The sequence below is a fragment of the Phasianus colchicus genome, chromosome 6 (assembly GCF_987193195.1).
Source record: "Phasianus colchicus chromosome 6, bPhaCol1.hap1.1, whole genome shotgun sequence".
NCBI classification, from domain to species: Eukaryota; Metazoa; Chordata; class Aves; order Galliformes; family Phasianidae; genus Phasianus; species Phasianus colchicus.
In genome coordinates, this window is record NC_143441.1 from 12,557,542 (window position 1) to 12,576,408 (window position 18,867).

Below are 18,867 nucleotides of genomic sequence, written 5' to 3' on the forward strand. Positions count from 1 at the left end.
CACTTTCCTCATGCCCTTACGTTCCTCAATTTCACAGCAGTAGTGTTTTCTCCTCAGTGCAAATACAGTGAATGGTGGGAAGTAGGAATAGAAAAGAGTTCTCTAATGAATCATCTTACCTGGCTAATAGCTTTTATCTGTGCAAGCAACATATCTGTGTGCCTCCCTGCAGTAAAAGCTCACTGCCTTTGTTCTAATGGATTCTCTTAACACGTATTGTTCAATTCCAGTAGAGGACACTGGAGAATCCCAGAGAGGAGAGTGATGTTTAGGATTCCATAACTGCAGGAAAATCTTTAACCGGAGTCCACATTATTTACACCTGCCAGATAAAGCAGCTAGCTCAGCTTAAGGGAAATGAAAGGAAGGTTTTCCACAAGCAATTAATTCAGTCTCAGTAGCCCTCACTGACTGAAGACAACTTCAATCACAGAATGATCAATATATTAATTACAGCAATGGCACAGTAGCTTGTTTGTGCAACGTGAGCGCAATTCGGCGCAAGTAACTTTTTTTTGTCGAGTCCTTTTGAGACTATTTGTCATGGGTTCTTAAAAACTATGCTGAAAGCAATGGGTGGCGGAACCTTTAAGCACTGGGAGAAGCATTTGGCAGAAGCCACCTGGTTAGTCAATATCAGAGGATCTATCAGTCATGATGGTCCTACCCAATCCGGCTCCCTATATACAGTAGAGGGAGATAAAGTCCTTGTTGTACATGTAAAGAGCATGTTGGGAAAAGCAGTTTGGGTTCTTCCAGCTTCTGGAAAGGGCAAACCTCTCCATGGTTTTTGCCCAGGGACCACTTGGTGGGTAATGCAGAAAAACGTGTACCACAAGGAAACTTAATGCTGGGGGAGTGCAGACAGTAATTCTATGTATATAGACATGTGTGTGTGATGCATTTTAATCATTGTTTGTTTGTTTGCATATATGTATATATATTAAGCATGATATAGTGATGTAGAATAAGGGCTGGAATGTCATGGTTTTATGTTTTTTGTTTTTCAGTATTCTGCATCATAACATCATGTAGTGCACTGGGAGTTAAAGTGTTATGCTCCAATTCCAGGTACCTATCCCTGTACATTATGGAAGTCATGGGATCTGGTCCTTCCGGGTGGGGCGGTCTCTTACTGCCTGGCAGTGGCTGCTGGAGGGTGCTTTCCTAGCTGTTCCAAGCTTTTCAGGTTTGACTCGGTCTCAGGAACTCTCTCTCTCTCCTATCTTATTTGATTTATTAGTCTCACTTTCAATTAGAATTTATTATATTGTGTTATCTTGCATTCCGATATCATAGTTAGTAAAATAAGTTTTTCTCCATAGATTGTTGCTGCTGTTTTTGGTTTTTTTTTCCCCTTCCTTCCTTCCCATTTTGTGGGGCCAGCGGGGGGAGGGCAGGGGCCTACTGCCCCCTGTCACGGGCATAGATTGATCTAGTTAACTCCGTGTCACTATTCCAGGTACATCTGTCCTTACTGACTGTGACCCTGCATGGGCTTGGTAAAGGCTGAAGGGGTCAGTGCATAGTACTTTTTTCAGCACAACAGCAGACACGTGCATCCCATCAGTTATCACATCTCATGTGATGACTTCTTAAAGCTCCCTCGACTTCCTCAAACCTTACCACAGTTAAAAATGCTTGCAATGATTTGGAGTGCATTGAAGCAGAGGTACAGAGACCAGTCATCTCAAAACCACCTCTGCATTATGACCACTATATTTGAAAGCCTTTCTAGCAGGGTAGCATGGTAGAGTAATGAAAACTATTTCATTTTCAAGGTCTGACTGGAATTGAGACTAAATGAGAACAAAAAAATACTACTACTACTTTCCTTTGAACATGTCCTAAACAAAAAGTGGCAACAGTTCCTTCAGAAGAATTGTACTAAACTACTGAAGCTACAGCCACTAAATGGTGTACTGCTGTTCAGGAAATGCTTAGTTAGTTCATAGTGAAAAAGGAAGTTAATCGCTATCTGCAGCTAGGTCTATTGAGTTAAGTCAAACTTGAAAACTTCTGACTAATATTTTTTTAATACTTGCCTATTTTTCAGTTCCTTTTGAGGAATGCTGAAGTGATGAGAAACCATGATAGGCAATCCTTCAGCCTCATTTATGTGTCATCTCTCTGAAAGGACCAAGCATCTAGCCCTGTAGGATACCTAGAGTTGCAGGGTCCAAACTGCTCTAAAGCCAACAGAGCTACATCCAGTCATAGCAAAGCTGCTGTTGTAAAGATTAACATTTGCTGAGGGAAGCTACAAAATGATGATTGCTTAGATTATAATAATGCTATCGCTGTTATATCCCTTTCTAATATATTTTTCCATTTATTGTAAATGTTACTAGACATTTATTACTCGTATAGCAGAAAGAGCTAATGGATTGCACAGCAGGGAATCAGTAATACATAAATCCCAGGATGATACCCTCTGTAAAATAAGGAGATGTCATATAATAACCATCCTCCAAGAGTCATAAGAATTGTGTTGCTTAATCTCTTTTTCCACTGAGGCCAAGTTTGATTGTACAATAAATCCAGCTTTGGGGCTTATGGTAGCAGATAACAACAACAGAAAAAAAAAAGAAACCAAAACAAAACAAAAAAAAGCTGTAAAGCCTTGAAACAAAGCAATGATCTCCTGAAAATTTATTTACAAACATCTCAACTGTATAAGATCTCTGACAGCTCACATTTGTTCAAAAAATCTGACTGGTTAACTTTGAAACAGTAGTAGGCCTCATGCTGAAAAAGATATCACTTCTTTTCCTCCACGCCCACAGAGTCAGTGTAAATGATGAAAAAAATTCAGTATCACACATTGCAGATAGTTGTCAAAGATAAGCAAACACCTTTGATCTGTATGAGATGCATAGGTTGTCTAATAACACACAAGTTGAGTGGAGCAACAACCCGAGTAATTTACACCATGAGAGATCAAATCTCTGCTTAGAGCCACTCTCAAGCAGGTTGATCAAGGCCTTGCCCAGTCAACTTCTGTGTATTCCCAAATATGGAGGTTCCACACCACTCTGGCCCTGTCCCAACATCTGCCTGCACACATCTTCCCCACTCCTCCCAGCAAAAAAATCCAACAAAAAACAACCATAGTATCTCTCTGAAATTTCCCTTCTTGCAACTTGTGTGCATTACATTACCACTGCTGCCAATTGCACAAGTCACCAGATACTTCCCCTGCTGCAGAGCAGCTGGTCAAAATGCAGATTAAAGTTGCAGACATGTTTTTCAGATTTCATCCAAGAACAAGTGGCTCTGCAATACAAGGTGCCAGGGCCTCCCAAAGGCAAAGAAAAATTCCCTCCAAGCAGTCAGGACTCTGACAGGCTGAGGCATAACATCAGTATTCCTTTTAGTGACAGAAACAGCAAAGACCAACACTTTTCTGAGAGTAACAGAAAAGAGTTAAGACCTCTGCTCAGGAAAGGAGAAACGGAATATACTTAATGTAAAATAAAGTACTTCTAGCTTACAAATTTTCATTCCAAATGGGAAACTGACTTGCAAAACCTTGATTGCTTTGGCTCAGCAAAGGAAGAACATATGAAATTAATTAGGGATAAAGACAAATTGTTTCTTTAACAATTTCTTTCAAGCATAAAATTAGGAACATACATTTACATACGTTCATTTAAAATATCTAAATGCTGAGCACAGTAAAAAGATTAAAATACTAAAGCAACTTAAAAGTATCCCTCACTGAGTCCATTTCATTCTCGAACCTGAGAAATCATACTCAGAAGAAGCCCTACAAATGCTGAAAGAAGATCATAGAATCATAGAATGGCCTGGGTTGAAAAGGACCAGAAAGATCATCTATTTTCAACTGCCCTGGTGGTCAACCACTACACCAGGCTGCCCAGAGCCACATCCAGCCTGGCCTTGAATGTCTCCAGGGATGGGGCATCCACAACCTCCTTGGGCAACCTGTTCCAGTGCATCACCACGCTCTATGTGAAAAACTTCTTCCTTATCTAACCTAAACCTCTCGTCTCAGTTTAAGACCAGTCCCCCTTTTCCTATCACTATCCACCCTTGTAAACAGCCATTCCGCCTCCTGTTTATATTCTCATTTCAAGTATTGGAAGGCTACAATGAGGTCCCCCCAGGGTCTTCTCTTCTCCAAGCTAAACAATCCCAGTTCCCTCAACCTTCCTTCAGAGGACAAATGGAAAGATGAAATACTGTAACATTAAGAAGTCAGTCATAAACACAAGTGATAGAAAAAGAATGCTTATTTAAAAATAGTTTTTAATAAAAATGGAAATAAGGATTGCGCCAGTTAATAAGAAAAACTAGAACTTAAGCTTTTTTTAAAATCTGTTTCACCTGACAGTGCTGCGGAGGATTTACTTTAAAAACAGGAATACAGGTACTCATCAAGTTTCCTGCTTTGTGAAACTATCTTAAAGTTTTAATTAGAACTAACATTCATATTTCATATCTGAGGATGAAAACCAAGAGGATGCAGCCATTTATGGATTACCAAACAGATGAACACCCACAAGGAAACACTATGTGCTATCACTGATGCTATTGCTAATCAGAAAGAACTTATGTCTTACTGAAAGGCTTTTGAAATTTGCTTTGAAGAAAAACTCTTGGAACACGCAAGTCTTCTTTCCTATTCACAGTTTCTCGGTGCACGTATTCATTGACCACTTCCTCATATCCTTCTGCCCTGAAGAGCTGAGACAAGAACTCTAAAAGTGAAAAAAAAAAACACCAAAACATTAGATGAAAAATTATGTTTCTGCTATTTTTAAAGCACTAGCCAGTGTTTTTATAAGCTTATGTTCTAACGTGTTAGAGTATGAAAAACCACATGTGCCTTTAGATTTCAAACTGTTCTGCGCAAGCAAACTGCTGCACTTGCACTGAGTAAAATCAGTACAGGACACCTTTGGAAACATCAACTTAAGCAAAACAGCCTGAAAACTGAGACTTAAGCTAGTTACTCTGTTTAGTTTCCAAAACATGCCACATCTCTTATTTTTATTGAGCTTTCTCATTCTTTCTGTGATTGACACCAATGCATTTTTGAGTTGTACAGCTGGCTTCATGAGGTGACTACAACACTTATTTCAAATGTTTCGGAAGTGATCCAGACTTGAAAATGCATCTCTGCTTGAGAAAAAAATTAGGTTACTTGACCTTTGCAAACCATTGCTCAGTAGAAAAAGAAAAAAAAAAAACAGCAAAGTGGTTATAGTGGTACCAAATATGCATTAAGTCAAACTGAAGACATTTCTCAAACACAAAAGACCATAATTCAAAGCTTATCTCCCTTTGGGATGGCAGAAGAGCCTCGCAGACAAGGTGATCTATGCAACAGAGAGGGCTGCCCACACTACTGACTTGTCATATTAGCTACAACTCAATATCCTTCTTTTCCCACCTCTTGCTTCATTTACTTCAGGTGTGATTGCTCTGGAAATTTAAGCCATACTAAACTTCTGCTACTTGGTAGAAAACAAAGGCACACACTCTTTTTCAGTACACAGGTGATGGGCTTGACAAAAGAGCTGATCATGGGCTTAGGAGCACCAGAACTAGAAGAGGTAGAAGAGGTGATATGTTGAGAAGGGCAAAAGAGACCACCAATTTAAGCAGTAAGGCAGGCTTATGTCATCATAAACCCAACAGGAAACGACATGGACTGGCCATAAACAGTGTGTGTTCATTTAAAATGGAGTATTCACATTAATGAAATACTAATAAATAGCACTTACTTGTGCAACAATTGAAATTCCGTATGAGTAAATTGAACAGAATCAGAATTAGAAACATTTACTCCTCCCCAAATTTAAGATTATTTCTGAGAGTGGAAGAATGGATTCATTACCATGGAGCATCAGTGTCATTATCTGAGGTCAGATACACTACAAACAAGCATTGTTCAAATCATTCTATGTAGTAATGACTTGATGTAGTAGAATAGTGCCTCTGCTAAATTAAAAAAATAGAACTGGTTGTACAAGAATGATGAAATCACATTTCTAGTAACAAAGTAATTCTCAAGCATTAATCAATATTTACATGAAAATTAGTAAGATGAATGCAATCAGAATGAATAAGAAGCAGGAGCAGAGGTGGTCTGTGAGACAGTCACAGATAGTCCCAAGGCACAACAACAGCTAACACAACCAATGTAACATCATTCATTGCTCTTTTTTCCTTCCTTCCTCTTCACTCTCCCTATCACAATTTTTCCCCCAGAGCATGCATTCACACTAGCACAGAATTTCTCATTCAGAAGCAATTCTAACACACATAAGAATAGGATTTAAATTTACATAGATAGGCCAGTTTCTTATTTGGTCCCTTCAGCACCCATTCTCTTTTTTAGAGCTAATTTGTTAAAATGGAACTAAAGATCACCCAGTAAATAATAGCTCTGGAAATGCTTTAATGAAGCTGTAGAATAGCCTGCATTATCTAGGATTTCATCTTAGTCCTGTGAAAAACAGAAAGATCTCAGACACGATTAATGTTTTCTATATATCAGAAGCAATTAGCACGTGTCATAAAATATGAACATTTACTTGGCTTCAAAATGGTCTCTTCAGTAGCTATATTTTGCTTCACGCTAGGAACAAAGAGCCCACAGAAATAAACAAAGAGCTTTCATTTCACAATGCCCTACATTTGATAGGGAGAAGTAACAGTCCACTAAAGTTTAGCATGAAGAATTGGGAGTTAAGAGATGAGCTATAAACCAGTTCATATTGAGAGTCTTAACAAATTCCTTCATGTCTCTGCGCTTCAATTTAGCAGCCAACAACCTGAAATAATTACCATCCTTCATAAAGCATTCAGAGCACTGAATAAAAAGCTGTTAAAATACTGTATCAAATGGAAACCTTATTTTGCCTCATCTTCATGAAGAAAGAGAGGACAGTAACCACAGATACTTCAGTAGAATGTGGGTACAAACTTCTCAGCCCTTCAGTCATGTTTCTGCTCTAAAAATTGTACACTTCATTGGCAGACTTCATCTTCCACACCAAGAATAACCTCACGAATAACCAGAAAAAACCTCAGCAAAACTGTGTCACAAATATTTTTTACTGAACTTTTACTGAACTTTGTTCTTTTTTCTTTATACAATAAATCTGAAATCTAGCAAATTTAGAAACTTCTGCTCCTGTTACATGATAGAATATACATGAAGCTTGTAAACAAGTAACAGTTCCATAAAGTCCTGTCAATCCAATAAACAACCTCCCATAAATAGTAACAAAAAGAGAGGACAAATGAAGCACACAACCGTTTGACAGTCACCTGTGCAAAAACAAAACTCCTGTGGGCATGTTACCAATTCTCTGAATCAAACTTAAGTTGAAGATCACAGAAAAGAAAGCATCTTACCTGTAGTGAAAAAATATGATCTTGTCCCATCTTGTCTAACATAGAAGTTTTCTCCAAGTTTGCTGCCAGATTTAAACCTGAGCATCGCATGATCATACAGTCCATAGTCTCTGAACAAGACACACTTGCCTGGTTTTAATATCTGTCATGTTAAACATACATGCTTTAATAAGGTAGATGGATTTGGATATACATGCTTATACACACGTTATTAAGACATATCCTAACACACTCCATACACAAGCAATACATACTTTCAATTCATTCCTCATGCAACAAAAGTGTTGTATACAAATTGGATTGCTAGCTTTTAAAAGAATTCCTTCCCATGAACACTACAGTATGAATTGCCTTAAGATACCTGTTTGGATGCTGAACAATTAAATAAGCTTTCTGCAACACTCTTCAAACACAGAGGAAAGAAAAATGTATACACTGTAACAATAAAAATGAAGTTCTAACATGGCACTTTCTTTGCTGGCTAGGTACTATCTAGCACACAATTCTGCTAAATAAAATATAGAAAACCACAACTTTTTTTTTTAATGCAAGAAGGAAAAAAAGTGCAATATAAGAAAAGAAAAAAAAAGAACAATTTTAGGAAAATGGGTTGCAGGTTAGGTGTTTGTTTTGTTGTTTAAATTGCTCTTTGATAAGAGAATCAAGTAATAAAGAGTTTAGAAACGTACATTCACTACCCTTTCTGACTTGTGATATTTGATACATGCAACTTTTCTACCCCAGCAATACCAGCTGTATTTATTGGAGGAGAAAGTGAATATTTGCAACTTGCAAATTCATACAGAAACCTACAAGTGAGTTAAATGAGCCAGACATTTCCACACAGAAAACAGTAATTAGCCTTTTCAGGTGCACGAGCTACAAACCAATCTCAACTTTAGAAAATAGCAGGAGGTACATTAAAAAAAAAAATAATCAAACATTCCTTTTTCTAACTGATAATAAAATGAGCAGGATATCTGATAACTGATAACAAAAGCCCAAAGGCAGACATACTTTTATATTAAAAAATACACGTTGCCTATGAAACTTCACAGTCAACGTATGACTTGAGATCATCTTAGGAACATAAAACCATTTGAACTGTGATTGTTTAGAACTGCCCTCCGGATGGGACTATCTTTACCTACCAGCCAACACAGGCAGCCCAGGGTGCTGAGTATCTCTACATTAATGTTAATCTTCGAGCACTCCATTTCTAAATCATCACAGGTCAAGCGGGTTTAGTAAGAACAATAACATCCTAACTGCAAGTTTTTCCATATTCTGGAAGTCAGTTACAGTTTGCTATCATATATACCTCATCATCAAACATTTCAGCAACCCATGAACATTATTTGTATCAGACAACGTCAAAGCCAAACTCACAGCTGCAAGATACCATTTTGTTGTGTTCATGACATACACTTGACCAGGATTCAGAATAAAATTGTACTTTCAAGCTAAGAGAATACAAGTGCTTTAAAGACTGCAAAATAAAGTGTTAAAGAATTACCTTGTAAATGTTCTTCAAGACAAGATGCATTTTGTCAGGATGAATGGCAGAAAGCACAAATATAAGGGTGACGACATCCACAGAATCTGCTGGTATATTTTCTAGAAGATCATCTTTGGTAAGATCACACTGGAACACTTTGCATCTTTCAGTACTATATAAGGAATTTTTCTGTGGGAACAAAAAAGAGCATGCTTTCACTGAAAATTAGCAGCACTACATCAAAAAAGTAAAAAACAAAAAGCAAGGGAAGCTTCCATCCCTGGGAAATTTTGCTGGTGCTTCATAGCCAGAAACATAGTACCGCTCCCAAGAAAGAGTCTTCAACACATTCATTCATATATATGACCATAATACTGCAAGTCAACATGGAAAAATGTAGGTCAAACAATTCTGTTCTACTCTTCATATAAAAAGGCAAGGGAAGCCCATCACTTGTAATTGTATAAGTTTCTAAGAATACTCTAAAAGAAGTTCCAAATATCACACCAACCTTCACATATTCAACAGCTCTAGGAGAGAAATCACAGGCATATGCAAAAATATTCAGATCTTCTTCTAAGAGTGGAAATAAGCAGTTTCCAACCCCACAGCCTGCTTCCAAAATGGTCAGTTTCTGGTCTGCAAACTGGGGTGGAAGAAAGCCAAGAAAAAGCACATCATTTTTGTTTTCCTCATGATATTAGCAGAAACACTGTTCAATCAGTATATAAAAAGCAATAATCAAGTTTAATTACCATTGATTCAGAAATTAAAGTAGCCATACATTGGATAACCTTGACACTACAGAAGAAGAATCTTGATTTTTGTCAAAGTACGCATCTTTTTAGAATGCATTAATATTTCTTAATTACTTGAGTAGATGACTAAACAGATTGTTGTACCATTTCTGTCTTGTCTCATTCAGATATAAGGAACAGATGCAGATAACTATTCCTCTCATCCATGTTCTGCAATTACCCTGTAATTCTGTGTGCTTTTCCTTAAAGCTGTGTTTTGAAGTATTCCAACTTTAAACATCACATCACAGTCTATTTAGGACACAGAAAAAATGTTCTAGATTTCATTCTCAGTATCCAATTTTAAATTGGTCTGATGCACCTGTTTCTGAGGTGGAACTTTGATATTAAGAGGGACTGCACAGAGCACTGCACACATAACACGTTAGTGCTCCCAAATTCATGGCTTAATTAGAAGTGCTATTAAATAATTTGAAAACAATCAATCCCATCTGTTACAGAGGAAGTGCATAGAGCTCACCTCCCGACATGCTTTTAATTCCTGAAACTCTCTGGTTGTCCAGTGTCTGTCTTTGAAGAAGTTGGTGCTGTTTCTCTTGTAAAAAAGATCCCAGTTCTTCTGTGCCTCTTTTTCCAGTTTCAGCTGTTTGAAGTCAGACACCAAAACCCGATCTTTTGCCAGTCTCTCTGCTTCTTCTGGGCTAAGGAGTCTTGTATTATGGCCTTTTGTTTGGAAAGCACCATCTTCAGTAGGTGTTGTTACTGTAGTTAAGCAATCTGCTGATGTGTTTTCATGGAACATCTTAGAATCTTTCACACAGATATGAACACTGAAGACCTGAGCGTGATTTTCTTTTCTTTGGTGTACATTTCTTAACTTAGGCAAAATTGCTAAATATCTAAAAGCAATGGAAAAAAAAAAAAAAAAGAAAAAAAAAAAAGAAAACAGGAAAAGTCACAATGCATACTGATTAGGGCTTTATGGTAATCTATTGTACCTGACAAACTGCAAAGCCATCTGACTTCTCTTAATTTCAGAACTCTTCCATGCAAGCTAACACTGAGTATGAAATCCCACTGATATAAAAATTAAAGAAGATACTTAAAATAATCTACTGGTCTACTTTTTGCATTGTAGAAACCCACCTTTCAGGAGAAAGATGGCATAGCTATAAACTTCATGCACTAAAACTGACTTAAAAGGAAAGCTTTGGTTCTTGTGAACTCCAGTTAGCAACACCTAAGACAAATGTAGTGATAAACAGGTGACAATCTCATTCAAGACAGTAAAACAATCTGTGCTTGTGTTAGCATTTCTCCTTCCTCTTCTCACCTCAGTGAGAGAAACATCAGCATTTATAGCACCAAGTCACTTGGGCAACAGAGCAAAACCAGTATGGTGATGAGAATGTCTGCAGCCAGCCTGTGTCAGCACTCCTTCCCTGCTTCTTCCCAAGTATTCATAACCCTTTTAACCATCACAGTTTGTTTTTTGTTTTGTTTTGTTTTCCCCCAAGATTTAAGACAAATGGAGCAATGGAGAGGGCTCTGTATAGGCTGAGGAGGGATCCGGACCCTACCCCTGATCACAGAATATCCCGCGTTGGAAGGGACCCATAAGGATCATTGAGTCCAACTCCTGGCTCCACACAGCACCACCCAAAAATCCAAAACCCAATCCCCAAAAAGTTGAGCTAGTTCTGCAAACATCCAGACCCAGGTCGGCACACTGAATTAAATCCAGCGTGGCCAGGGAAGCGCAGGCAACACAAGTATGTCAGATACGAATGTAAGCAACCCTAGGCAGGAATTAGCATCCATGTTCTAAAATGGAAGTGAGAATGAAACAGCGGTGCCTCACTTAAAGCCAAAAAAAAAAAAAAAAAAAAAAAAAAGGAACGCTTCATCGCTTCATTGAGACATTTTCTCATCCGTGATACGAACAGATACCACACAAACACAAGCACGAACTACAAACACGGGCAAAGGAAACAAAGAGCTGTCAGAAGCCCGTCCAGCCTCGCAGCGCTCAGACCGCCCAGCCTTCCTCCAGCAGCCCACAGCCGCACGGCGCTGCCCGGCGCGGCCCAGGCTGGCGGCGGCTCCTGAGGCGCGTTACCCCGCGCCCCGCTCCGCCCTGCCCTCCCGAGGGCGGGGAGCGCGGCGGACCCTCCCCCGGCCCCTCTCCCCCTCCCCGGGGCCCGCAGCCCCGCTCGGCCCCGCGCCCCTCGCTCCGCACCCGCCGCCGCCGCCGCCGGCCCCGGAGCGCTTTCCCGGCTGCACTCGGCGCCCGGAAGGGCGCGGGGCGGCAGCGCACACGGCGGGCGGAGGAAAGGAAGGGACCGGCCGGGACGGGACGGGACGGGACGGGCGGGTGCGGGGCCATGAACGGCTCGGCGAACCCGCTGCTGGACAAGGAGGATCACCCGCTGCAGCTGGGCGAGAGCTTCGAGCGGCGGCCCAAGGCCTTCTTCCACACCATCCGCTGTGAGCACCGCCCTCCTTTCTCCTCCCGCTTAGCCCGGCCGCGTCTTTCCTCCCGCCCCTCCCGCGGACGAGCCCCCTGCCCTCAGCCCCTTCCCGCCGGGCTGCGCCGGGCAGCGGGCAGCGCGGTGCCCCGCCGCCCTCCCGGGGTCCCTCCCCTCCGCCCTCCATCGCCCCTCGCTCGCTGCGGCTGTGCCTCCCGCCGGCCCGTCCTTCTCCCTTCTCTCTGCGCCCATTTCCCCCGTCGGCGTCCACCCCATCCCACCCGGGGTCTCAGCAGGCAGTGGGGTGAAGCCGGCGCGGTTGAACGCTCTCTGAAGTTTTCCTTGGATCCACCGTGAGTGGGCGGCTTGCTGCTTGTATTCCTTTATTCTTCTCCCTAATGGCACCGCGGGCACGGCTCAAGGAGCCGCAGTTTGAATTTAAAGTTTGAATGGAGGTGGTCGCTGTTGTGACCCCACGACCCCTCTGTGGTGATCTAGGCAGTAAGTCACTTCCCGGAGAAGCGGGGAGAAGTGACTCAGGCTCACTCGGTGTTGCCACATATGTGGTAACTCTGAAGAGTAAGAGAAATGTCGAGGCACGGGCTCCAGCACTAACAGTTTTAGAATGACTGGAACGATCTGCCATTTTTGAAGTCATCAGAGATCCCTCCAACTGTTCTCCCGTAACGCTGGGAGCGTTTTGTTTCACGTTAAGGAGATGGTTTTGGAAAGGAAAGAGCTCACTGCATTCCTCTGCTGGAATTCAGTTGGCAAGAAATTGTTATTTCATCTCCTAATCATCCCCAGGGAACTGCTACTTCATCCTTGCACAACCTACTGTGGGGAACCTGCTTTAGCAGGGAGTTGGGCTTGGTCATCTCCAGAGGTCCCTTCTGACCCCTACGATTCTGTGATTCTGTAAACAGGCCCAGGGCTTAAAATGAGTAGTTAATCACCAGCAGTAAATGAGAATAATGCTGAAGTTGTATTTTGGTCGCGTTGTGATTGGGTGGGGAGAATTTGTATGATTAATAATAAGAAATTTTTGTTACGTGATGTGTAGTCCTGGGAGTGCGGTCTCGTGGCTGCGAGTGTGTAATTTGGTGAGGTCTGAGCGAGGACTGAGGGAACAACTTTCTAGGTTGAGCTGTTCCTCAAGAAGATGATCAGTGCTTGAAGCAAAGCCGTTTCCCCAGACAAAAGCCTCTGTCTGCTTAAATTTTGTCTGGTTCCCCCCTCTGATCATACGTAATTCCACCATGTTGAAGAATGCCGTACCATACGTTTGGTGTATTTAGCTGTTTACGTATAGCACTGGATGCTTCTAGCCAGCTCTGCTGCACCAGCAAATCCCCATTTATAAATCAAAGATTTAAAATAGCCTGACCATCAAAGGAATGAGGATGCCGTCTGATAGTGGGCGAATTAAACCCCAGCTGTATCCAGATAGCAATGCAGTGTATTTCTAGAATGTAAAGTGCTTTCATAATCAAGTTCTCCAGGGGTTGCAGAGCCAAAGCACTTCAGGCTACAACTGAAAGAGTGTGTTTTTTATTTCAGAAGAGCTTTTAATGTGCTGTATTTTTAGTCGGTGACATTCAAGTGAGATCTCGTTTGATTTTCTTTTTCCTAATGGTTGATCTTGAGTGATCTGTCTGGTAACTGAGCATTATATCATTCCTGTAATCCTCTTCATGCAAACTGCAGTAAGAGGATTTTGCAGGCTGGATTTGTCTCTGCCTCCTTAAAATATTTTATTGTTTTCTGTGATGTTTATGAAATCCTGTACTGAAAAACTGGGTTGGGAGACACATCTAAAAGTATTTGACTTTTGGAAAAAGGATTGGGTTTTACAGCAGAAAAGGCATACCTGCACTCCATCTACAGCAAAACTAGCCGAGCATGCATGCCTAATGAGCTTTCTGAATGAAAGCAATTTGTTGTGTGCTTGCTTGGAGTAAGTGTATTTTACTGATACCTAAGAAAGGAGCATGATAGCGCTGTGTTTTTTCATTTAGCGACTGTGCCATTGAAACTCTTGATCCCTTTTTGGCAAAGACGCCAACTCATCTACAGCTGTTTTGTTTTATTGAGCAAGCTTGCACATAAAGTAGGTGGGAAACAATAGCTAGAAATAGATTGCGCAGATGAAAATGAAAGATGTGATTCGGTCTGGCAGTTAAGGCATGAGGATTAAGTCAAGTGTGCCTGATTCTGCTTGTTGTGCTGTCAAAGTGAAACTCAATTAGACATTAACGTCCCCTTAATGAGAATTTATTACAAGCTGTTTTCTTTCCCTGGCAAATGTGCTTTTCATAGTGGAATTGAAATTTAGTTTTTCTAAGATATTAATGTCTTAACTAATGCAGTAATTAAAAGTCTTGGTTGTGAATGTAGCTGCACCTCTTCGTATCCAGAGATGCTAGAATCGAATGGATGCCTGTTTAAAAGAAATACTTAGCTGTCTGATCTTATTTCATTTTGTCTAAATCCTCTGTCACAATCTTACGGGTTTTCATGGCTCATCAGCATGACAGAGGGGGAAATACTTTGAAGTTAAAATGTTCTTAGTTCAAATAAATATGCTAAGCACAAATGCATTACTTGGGGGAGAAAACATTCCATACCATACAGCAGAAATTATTTAAAGCGGAGCTTTGTTTAGAGCAGGAGCAATCTGACCTCAGTTATGCTCTCCATTCTCCATCTACAGCAGCTTTGGCCTTGTGTGGAGCCTAGAGAAATAACACCAACACCTCCTTTTTTCCCCATAGGTGGGAGCCAAGGTGTCCTCTCAAGTAGGTGTTGCAAAGGCAAGATGTCTGTTAGTAGTCAGAAATATCAGTGAGGTTAAATGAGCTGGTCTCACTCAATTAGCCTTTGATATAGATGGAGTCCTCAGGTTTGGAGGTGGCAGGAGCCACAGAGTCCTGGGTCTGGGACCTGATGCTTCTATGGGATGCTTGATACAGTTTTACACCTGTGTGCAACGTCAAACATCAGGAGGTGCCTGATTCTGGTCTTTCAGACACAGTCTGGTAATTTACTTCCATTTTAAAAAGAGAATTTTACATCTGTTATCATTAGGTGGCAGGGGCTGTATGAACAGGTTGTACTGGTGTACTGTTCCACCCCTGGTGCAAGCCACTGTGTATTTTAGCATTTCCTGTAGCCACAATGAATGTGTGGTGCCTTTTTGCAGAGGAGAATTCTAAAGGCTTCCAAATTCTGAAGATTCCCAGAGTCATAATCACAATTGTTTTCCTCCTTAGATGATTTTAAGCCGGCATCGATTGATACGTCCTCTGAAGGGGAGATCCAAGTGGGTAAAGGAGATGATGTAACAATCACTTTGCCGCATATTCCGGTAAGAATGCTGACTGTGGTATTGAATGTATCCCTGTTTTTTGCAAGGTAATTGCAAATTTGCAATGTAATTCCATTCTGCCCTGTATGTTATTTTTTACTTCAGTCTCTTGTAGGAAGAGGAGGGCTCAGTGTTTGAGCAGCGAGAGTTGCAGCCTGCTATGTGAGGAAAGGACTGCACAATTGAGTCTGTGTTAAGGGTCTTATTTGTAGGGCTTCATTTGGTTCTTTTGATTCCTTCCTTCTTAGTGTTACTTGTATAAAAGGATGACTTCTTCTTTTAGCTGAAGCACTCTACCTGATTTCCTTCCATTTTTAGTGCTACAACGTATGGAATAGAAGCAGAGTAACTATGGATTTGGTCAGGATGTGCTGTTTAGAAGCTGCAGCTAGGCCTGTAGGCTTGTTTATTTCCAACATGCACAGATAGCACAGATGGTACCCTGCCTTTAGCTTTATCAGTGGGAGCAGGGTTGAGTTTTCTAGTGAGCAACAATGAAGTAGTTTCCCATCCACTTCCTCCTTAAATTATGCCATAAATATCTAATTGATGAGGATGATGGTCAAACAGTAATAAAACAAGTGTTAAAACTGTTTATAGATGCAGCTGTTTTGTAGTTGAAAGCTCTGTGGTTGCCTTACCAAAATAAAACAAAACAAAAAAACTCTTGCATGCTGGAACTGTATTTGTTTATTAGCTGAAAATAATGCTACGTGTCAAGCTAACAAACAGGAATTCACAGATACAGATAAGTGATTGCAGGGCAGCACCAGTCACTTTGGAAACCACATCACAGATCCTTGTGGGACTGTTAATTCTAGCACGTTGGTATTTTTAATCAGTAGCTGATGGTACTGTGATAATTATTCTTGCTGAATAAGGCTTTAGCCTGCTTCCCCCGCTCCTGCCTTTTATATGGCTTTGGTCACGTTTGGAAGTTTGCCTGCTTTCATTTGTCTCTAGAAGTGGTGAGCGCAGTAGTGCTGTTTGGGAGCAGGCAACGATGTGATTAATAACTATGGTATTTATCTTTGATTGTCTGGCAACTGTGCTGTTCATTCAGCTTGTGTGTTGAACAACATCACTTCTAATGCCCCTTTCTGAATCTTTGTTCTGATGAGTTTAATTTGATTGGATTCCCGTGTGTTTGAGTGGCTTTCAGCTCACTGTGTGCTCCAGAGGGACAGGACCTAACTGCAGCCACGGTGTGTCTGTTGTTCCATGGAAGCATTGCTTATGCTCCTTAGAAACATGGAATATAATGAAGAGGAGTGAAAAATTCTGAGGTCATTTCACTCTTACAAGCTTTACAGAATTTCTTGGTTACTGCTTTGCTTCTGAGATGCGTGCCAGCTGGATGCAGATTCTAGCTTGTTTTTTGAAATTGCCTGATCCCTGAGGATGTCTCTGTTTGATGATTTGTTCAGTGGAGTTGGTTTTGTGTCCCTTGACTGCTTGGGTAACTTGAAACACTATTTCTACTTGTGGATTTAGCAGCTTTCATGTTTGATAAACAGACGTGGTTGGGGAAATGAAGAATCTCTGTTCTCAAGCATGAGTTTAGCAAACAGCTCTGGTTATTTTACCTGTTTCATCTATCTTCTTCTGTGCTGTAATCAGCAGGATCTGGAAACCCAGTCTTAGGGATTACTTAAGTAGGGCTTCCGTTTCTGCTCATTTTTCAGCCCAAATCACAGTCTTTTGTGAGCTTAGAGGTCCCTGGTTAGTAGAGTGATGGCCAACAAACTTTGATCAGCTTTTGTTAAATTTGTTCTTTGTTTCCTGATTTATTTGTCAACAGGGAACAGGCTTTGACTTTCAACTTGCTTTTTATTCCCTTAAATGTTATTTTCCTCACCTAAATGTAGGAGTGATAAAAATGTAAAATGCCTTTGAAGATGAGACTGTCACGAGACTTTGATGTTTTTTGAATCATACCTGTACATCTTACAGTATCTTTGTTGGAAATTCTCATTTTTCACCCTTACTGTTCTGAAGCCATGTTAGATGGAAGCATATTCTATTCATTAGCAATGCTGGGAACAGGAATTTCATTCTGAATTGATAACATTCAATTGATTTGCTTTGCTACTCAGAATAAAATTTATTCCTGATTTTGTTTGCTTTCCTGCCATTAATGTGCAGAAATGCGTATGAATAAACACTTGTAACATTTCTCTTGTGTTGAATAGCTAGGCGTACATTACAGAGAAATCTGAGGACTCGTAGCTGAGAACTTATTTCTGTATGTCTTGTGATGCACGTTAATGGCAGGAAAGCAAACAAATGTAAATAGTGGCAACAGTGGAGAAAGTGTTTCATCACTGTTTAGGCACATAAAATGATGAAAGGCATAATGTTGCTATGAGGAAGCTGGTTCTACTGCATTAACTGTATTTTTCCCTTCTCATGAACAAGTATTTTCAATAGGAACTAACCATTATCTGCTTAGCCCCCTAGTCAGAAGAAACACATTCATTTGCCTTAGTGTTTATAAACTTTTAGATAGGGTAATGTAACCAAACAAAAATGTGCTCTTTCTTTGATACCAGGGTTCAACTCCTCCAATGACTGTTTTTAAAGGAAATAAAAGGCCGTATCAGAAGGACTGTGTGCTTATTATCAATCATGACACTGGGGACTATGTTCTGGAAAAACTCAGTAGCAACATTCAAGTCAAGAAAACAAGGTAAAGCTGGTGACTGGGCTGAGTTAATAGGATGAATTCTTGCTGAAGTTTCCTGCTCAGATGTTGTCTTTCAAACCTCGATTATCTTTTATTTTGGAGTAATGTTTGCTTACTAAACCTTATCAGCTTTACACAGCCAATTATCTTGCCTAAAAAACACAAGTAGCTGTTGGGAGCATGAATCCAAGAGTAAAGAATTCGTAAATTTTCCACCGCTGAAAGGACATAATTATAGTTTGCAGTGAAGCATCTCTGATGATTTGAAGCTTTGGAAGCTGGCTGAAAGATGGAATGTGTTTCAGGAATCTCTGGTTAGTTGAAACAGATGATGAAAATACTAGGCTGTCAAAAGGATTGTTGGGCTTTATGGGCTTGTTCCCTACAGCTTCTGTGGGAGTCGTGATACTTTAATAACATACTATTAGGGAACAAGAAATACACTTATCGCTGTATTGGATCAGTGGCACATTGAGTGGAGCAAAAGCCCAAAGCTTTAACTTGAAAGGAAAATAAAAAAAAGAAAAGAAAAGGAAACTGAAGAAATAATGATTGTGAGGTTTTGCCTGGAATTGCCAAGGACAGAAATCTCTCTGACCCAATATTCAGACTTGCTGTGCAAATGCTACAAAGTGAACAGCTGGAACGTTTTTAGTAATCTTGCTGTTCTGCAAGTGCCTGAAACCTTTGGATTCTGT

General features: G+C 40.5%; 2 protein-coding genes across 5 annotated transcripts in view; one reads left to right on the forward strand and one right to left on the reverse strand.

Annotated features, from left to right (window-relative positions):
• On the reverse strand, nt 1-12,658 carry METTL6 (methyltransferase 6, tRNA N3-cytidine). Of its 2 annotated transcripts, none has more exons than XM_090142471.1 (7): nt 12,398-12,658; nt 10,169-10,547; nt 9,402-9,536; nt 8,909-9,079; nt 7,393-7,534; nt 4,587-4,724; nt 1-322 (listed from the first exon to the last, which is right to left on the reverse strand). In XM_090142471.1, exons 2-7 carry the CDS (start codon nt 10,448-10,450, stop codon nt 297-299), a joined length of 894 nt encoding a protein of 297 aa, XP_089998597.1. In that variant the 5' UTR covers nt 10,451-10,547; nt 12,398-12,658; the 3' UTR covers nt 1-296. The 2 variants fall into 2 exon arrangements, with proteins under 2 accessions (XP_089998597.1, XP_089998596.1); XM_090142470.1 differs by lacking the exon at nt 12,398-12,658 and adding an exon at nt 11,888-11,997.
• The window catches only part of EAF1 (ELL associated factor 1), a 22,298-nt gene continuing 15,435 nt past the window's right edge, over nt 12,005-18,867 (forward strand). For all 3 annotated transcript variants that reach the window (XM_031590289.2, XM_031590288.2, XM_090142473.1), the window contains exons 1-3: nt 12,005-12,135; nt 15,389-15,483; nt 18,036-18,172. In XM_031590289.2, the coding sequence (XP_031446149.2) occupies nt 12,033-12,135; nt 15,389-15,483; nt 18,036-18,172 (335 nt within the window). In that variant the 5' untranslated portion in view covers nt 12,005-12,032. The remainder of the gene's footprint in view (nt 12,136-15,388; nt 15,484-18,035; nt 18,173-18,867) is intronic.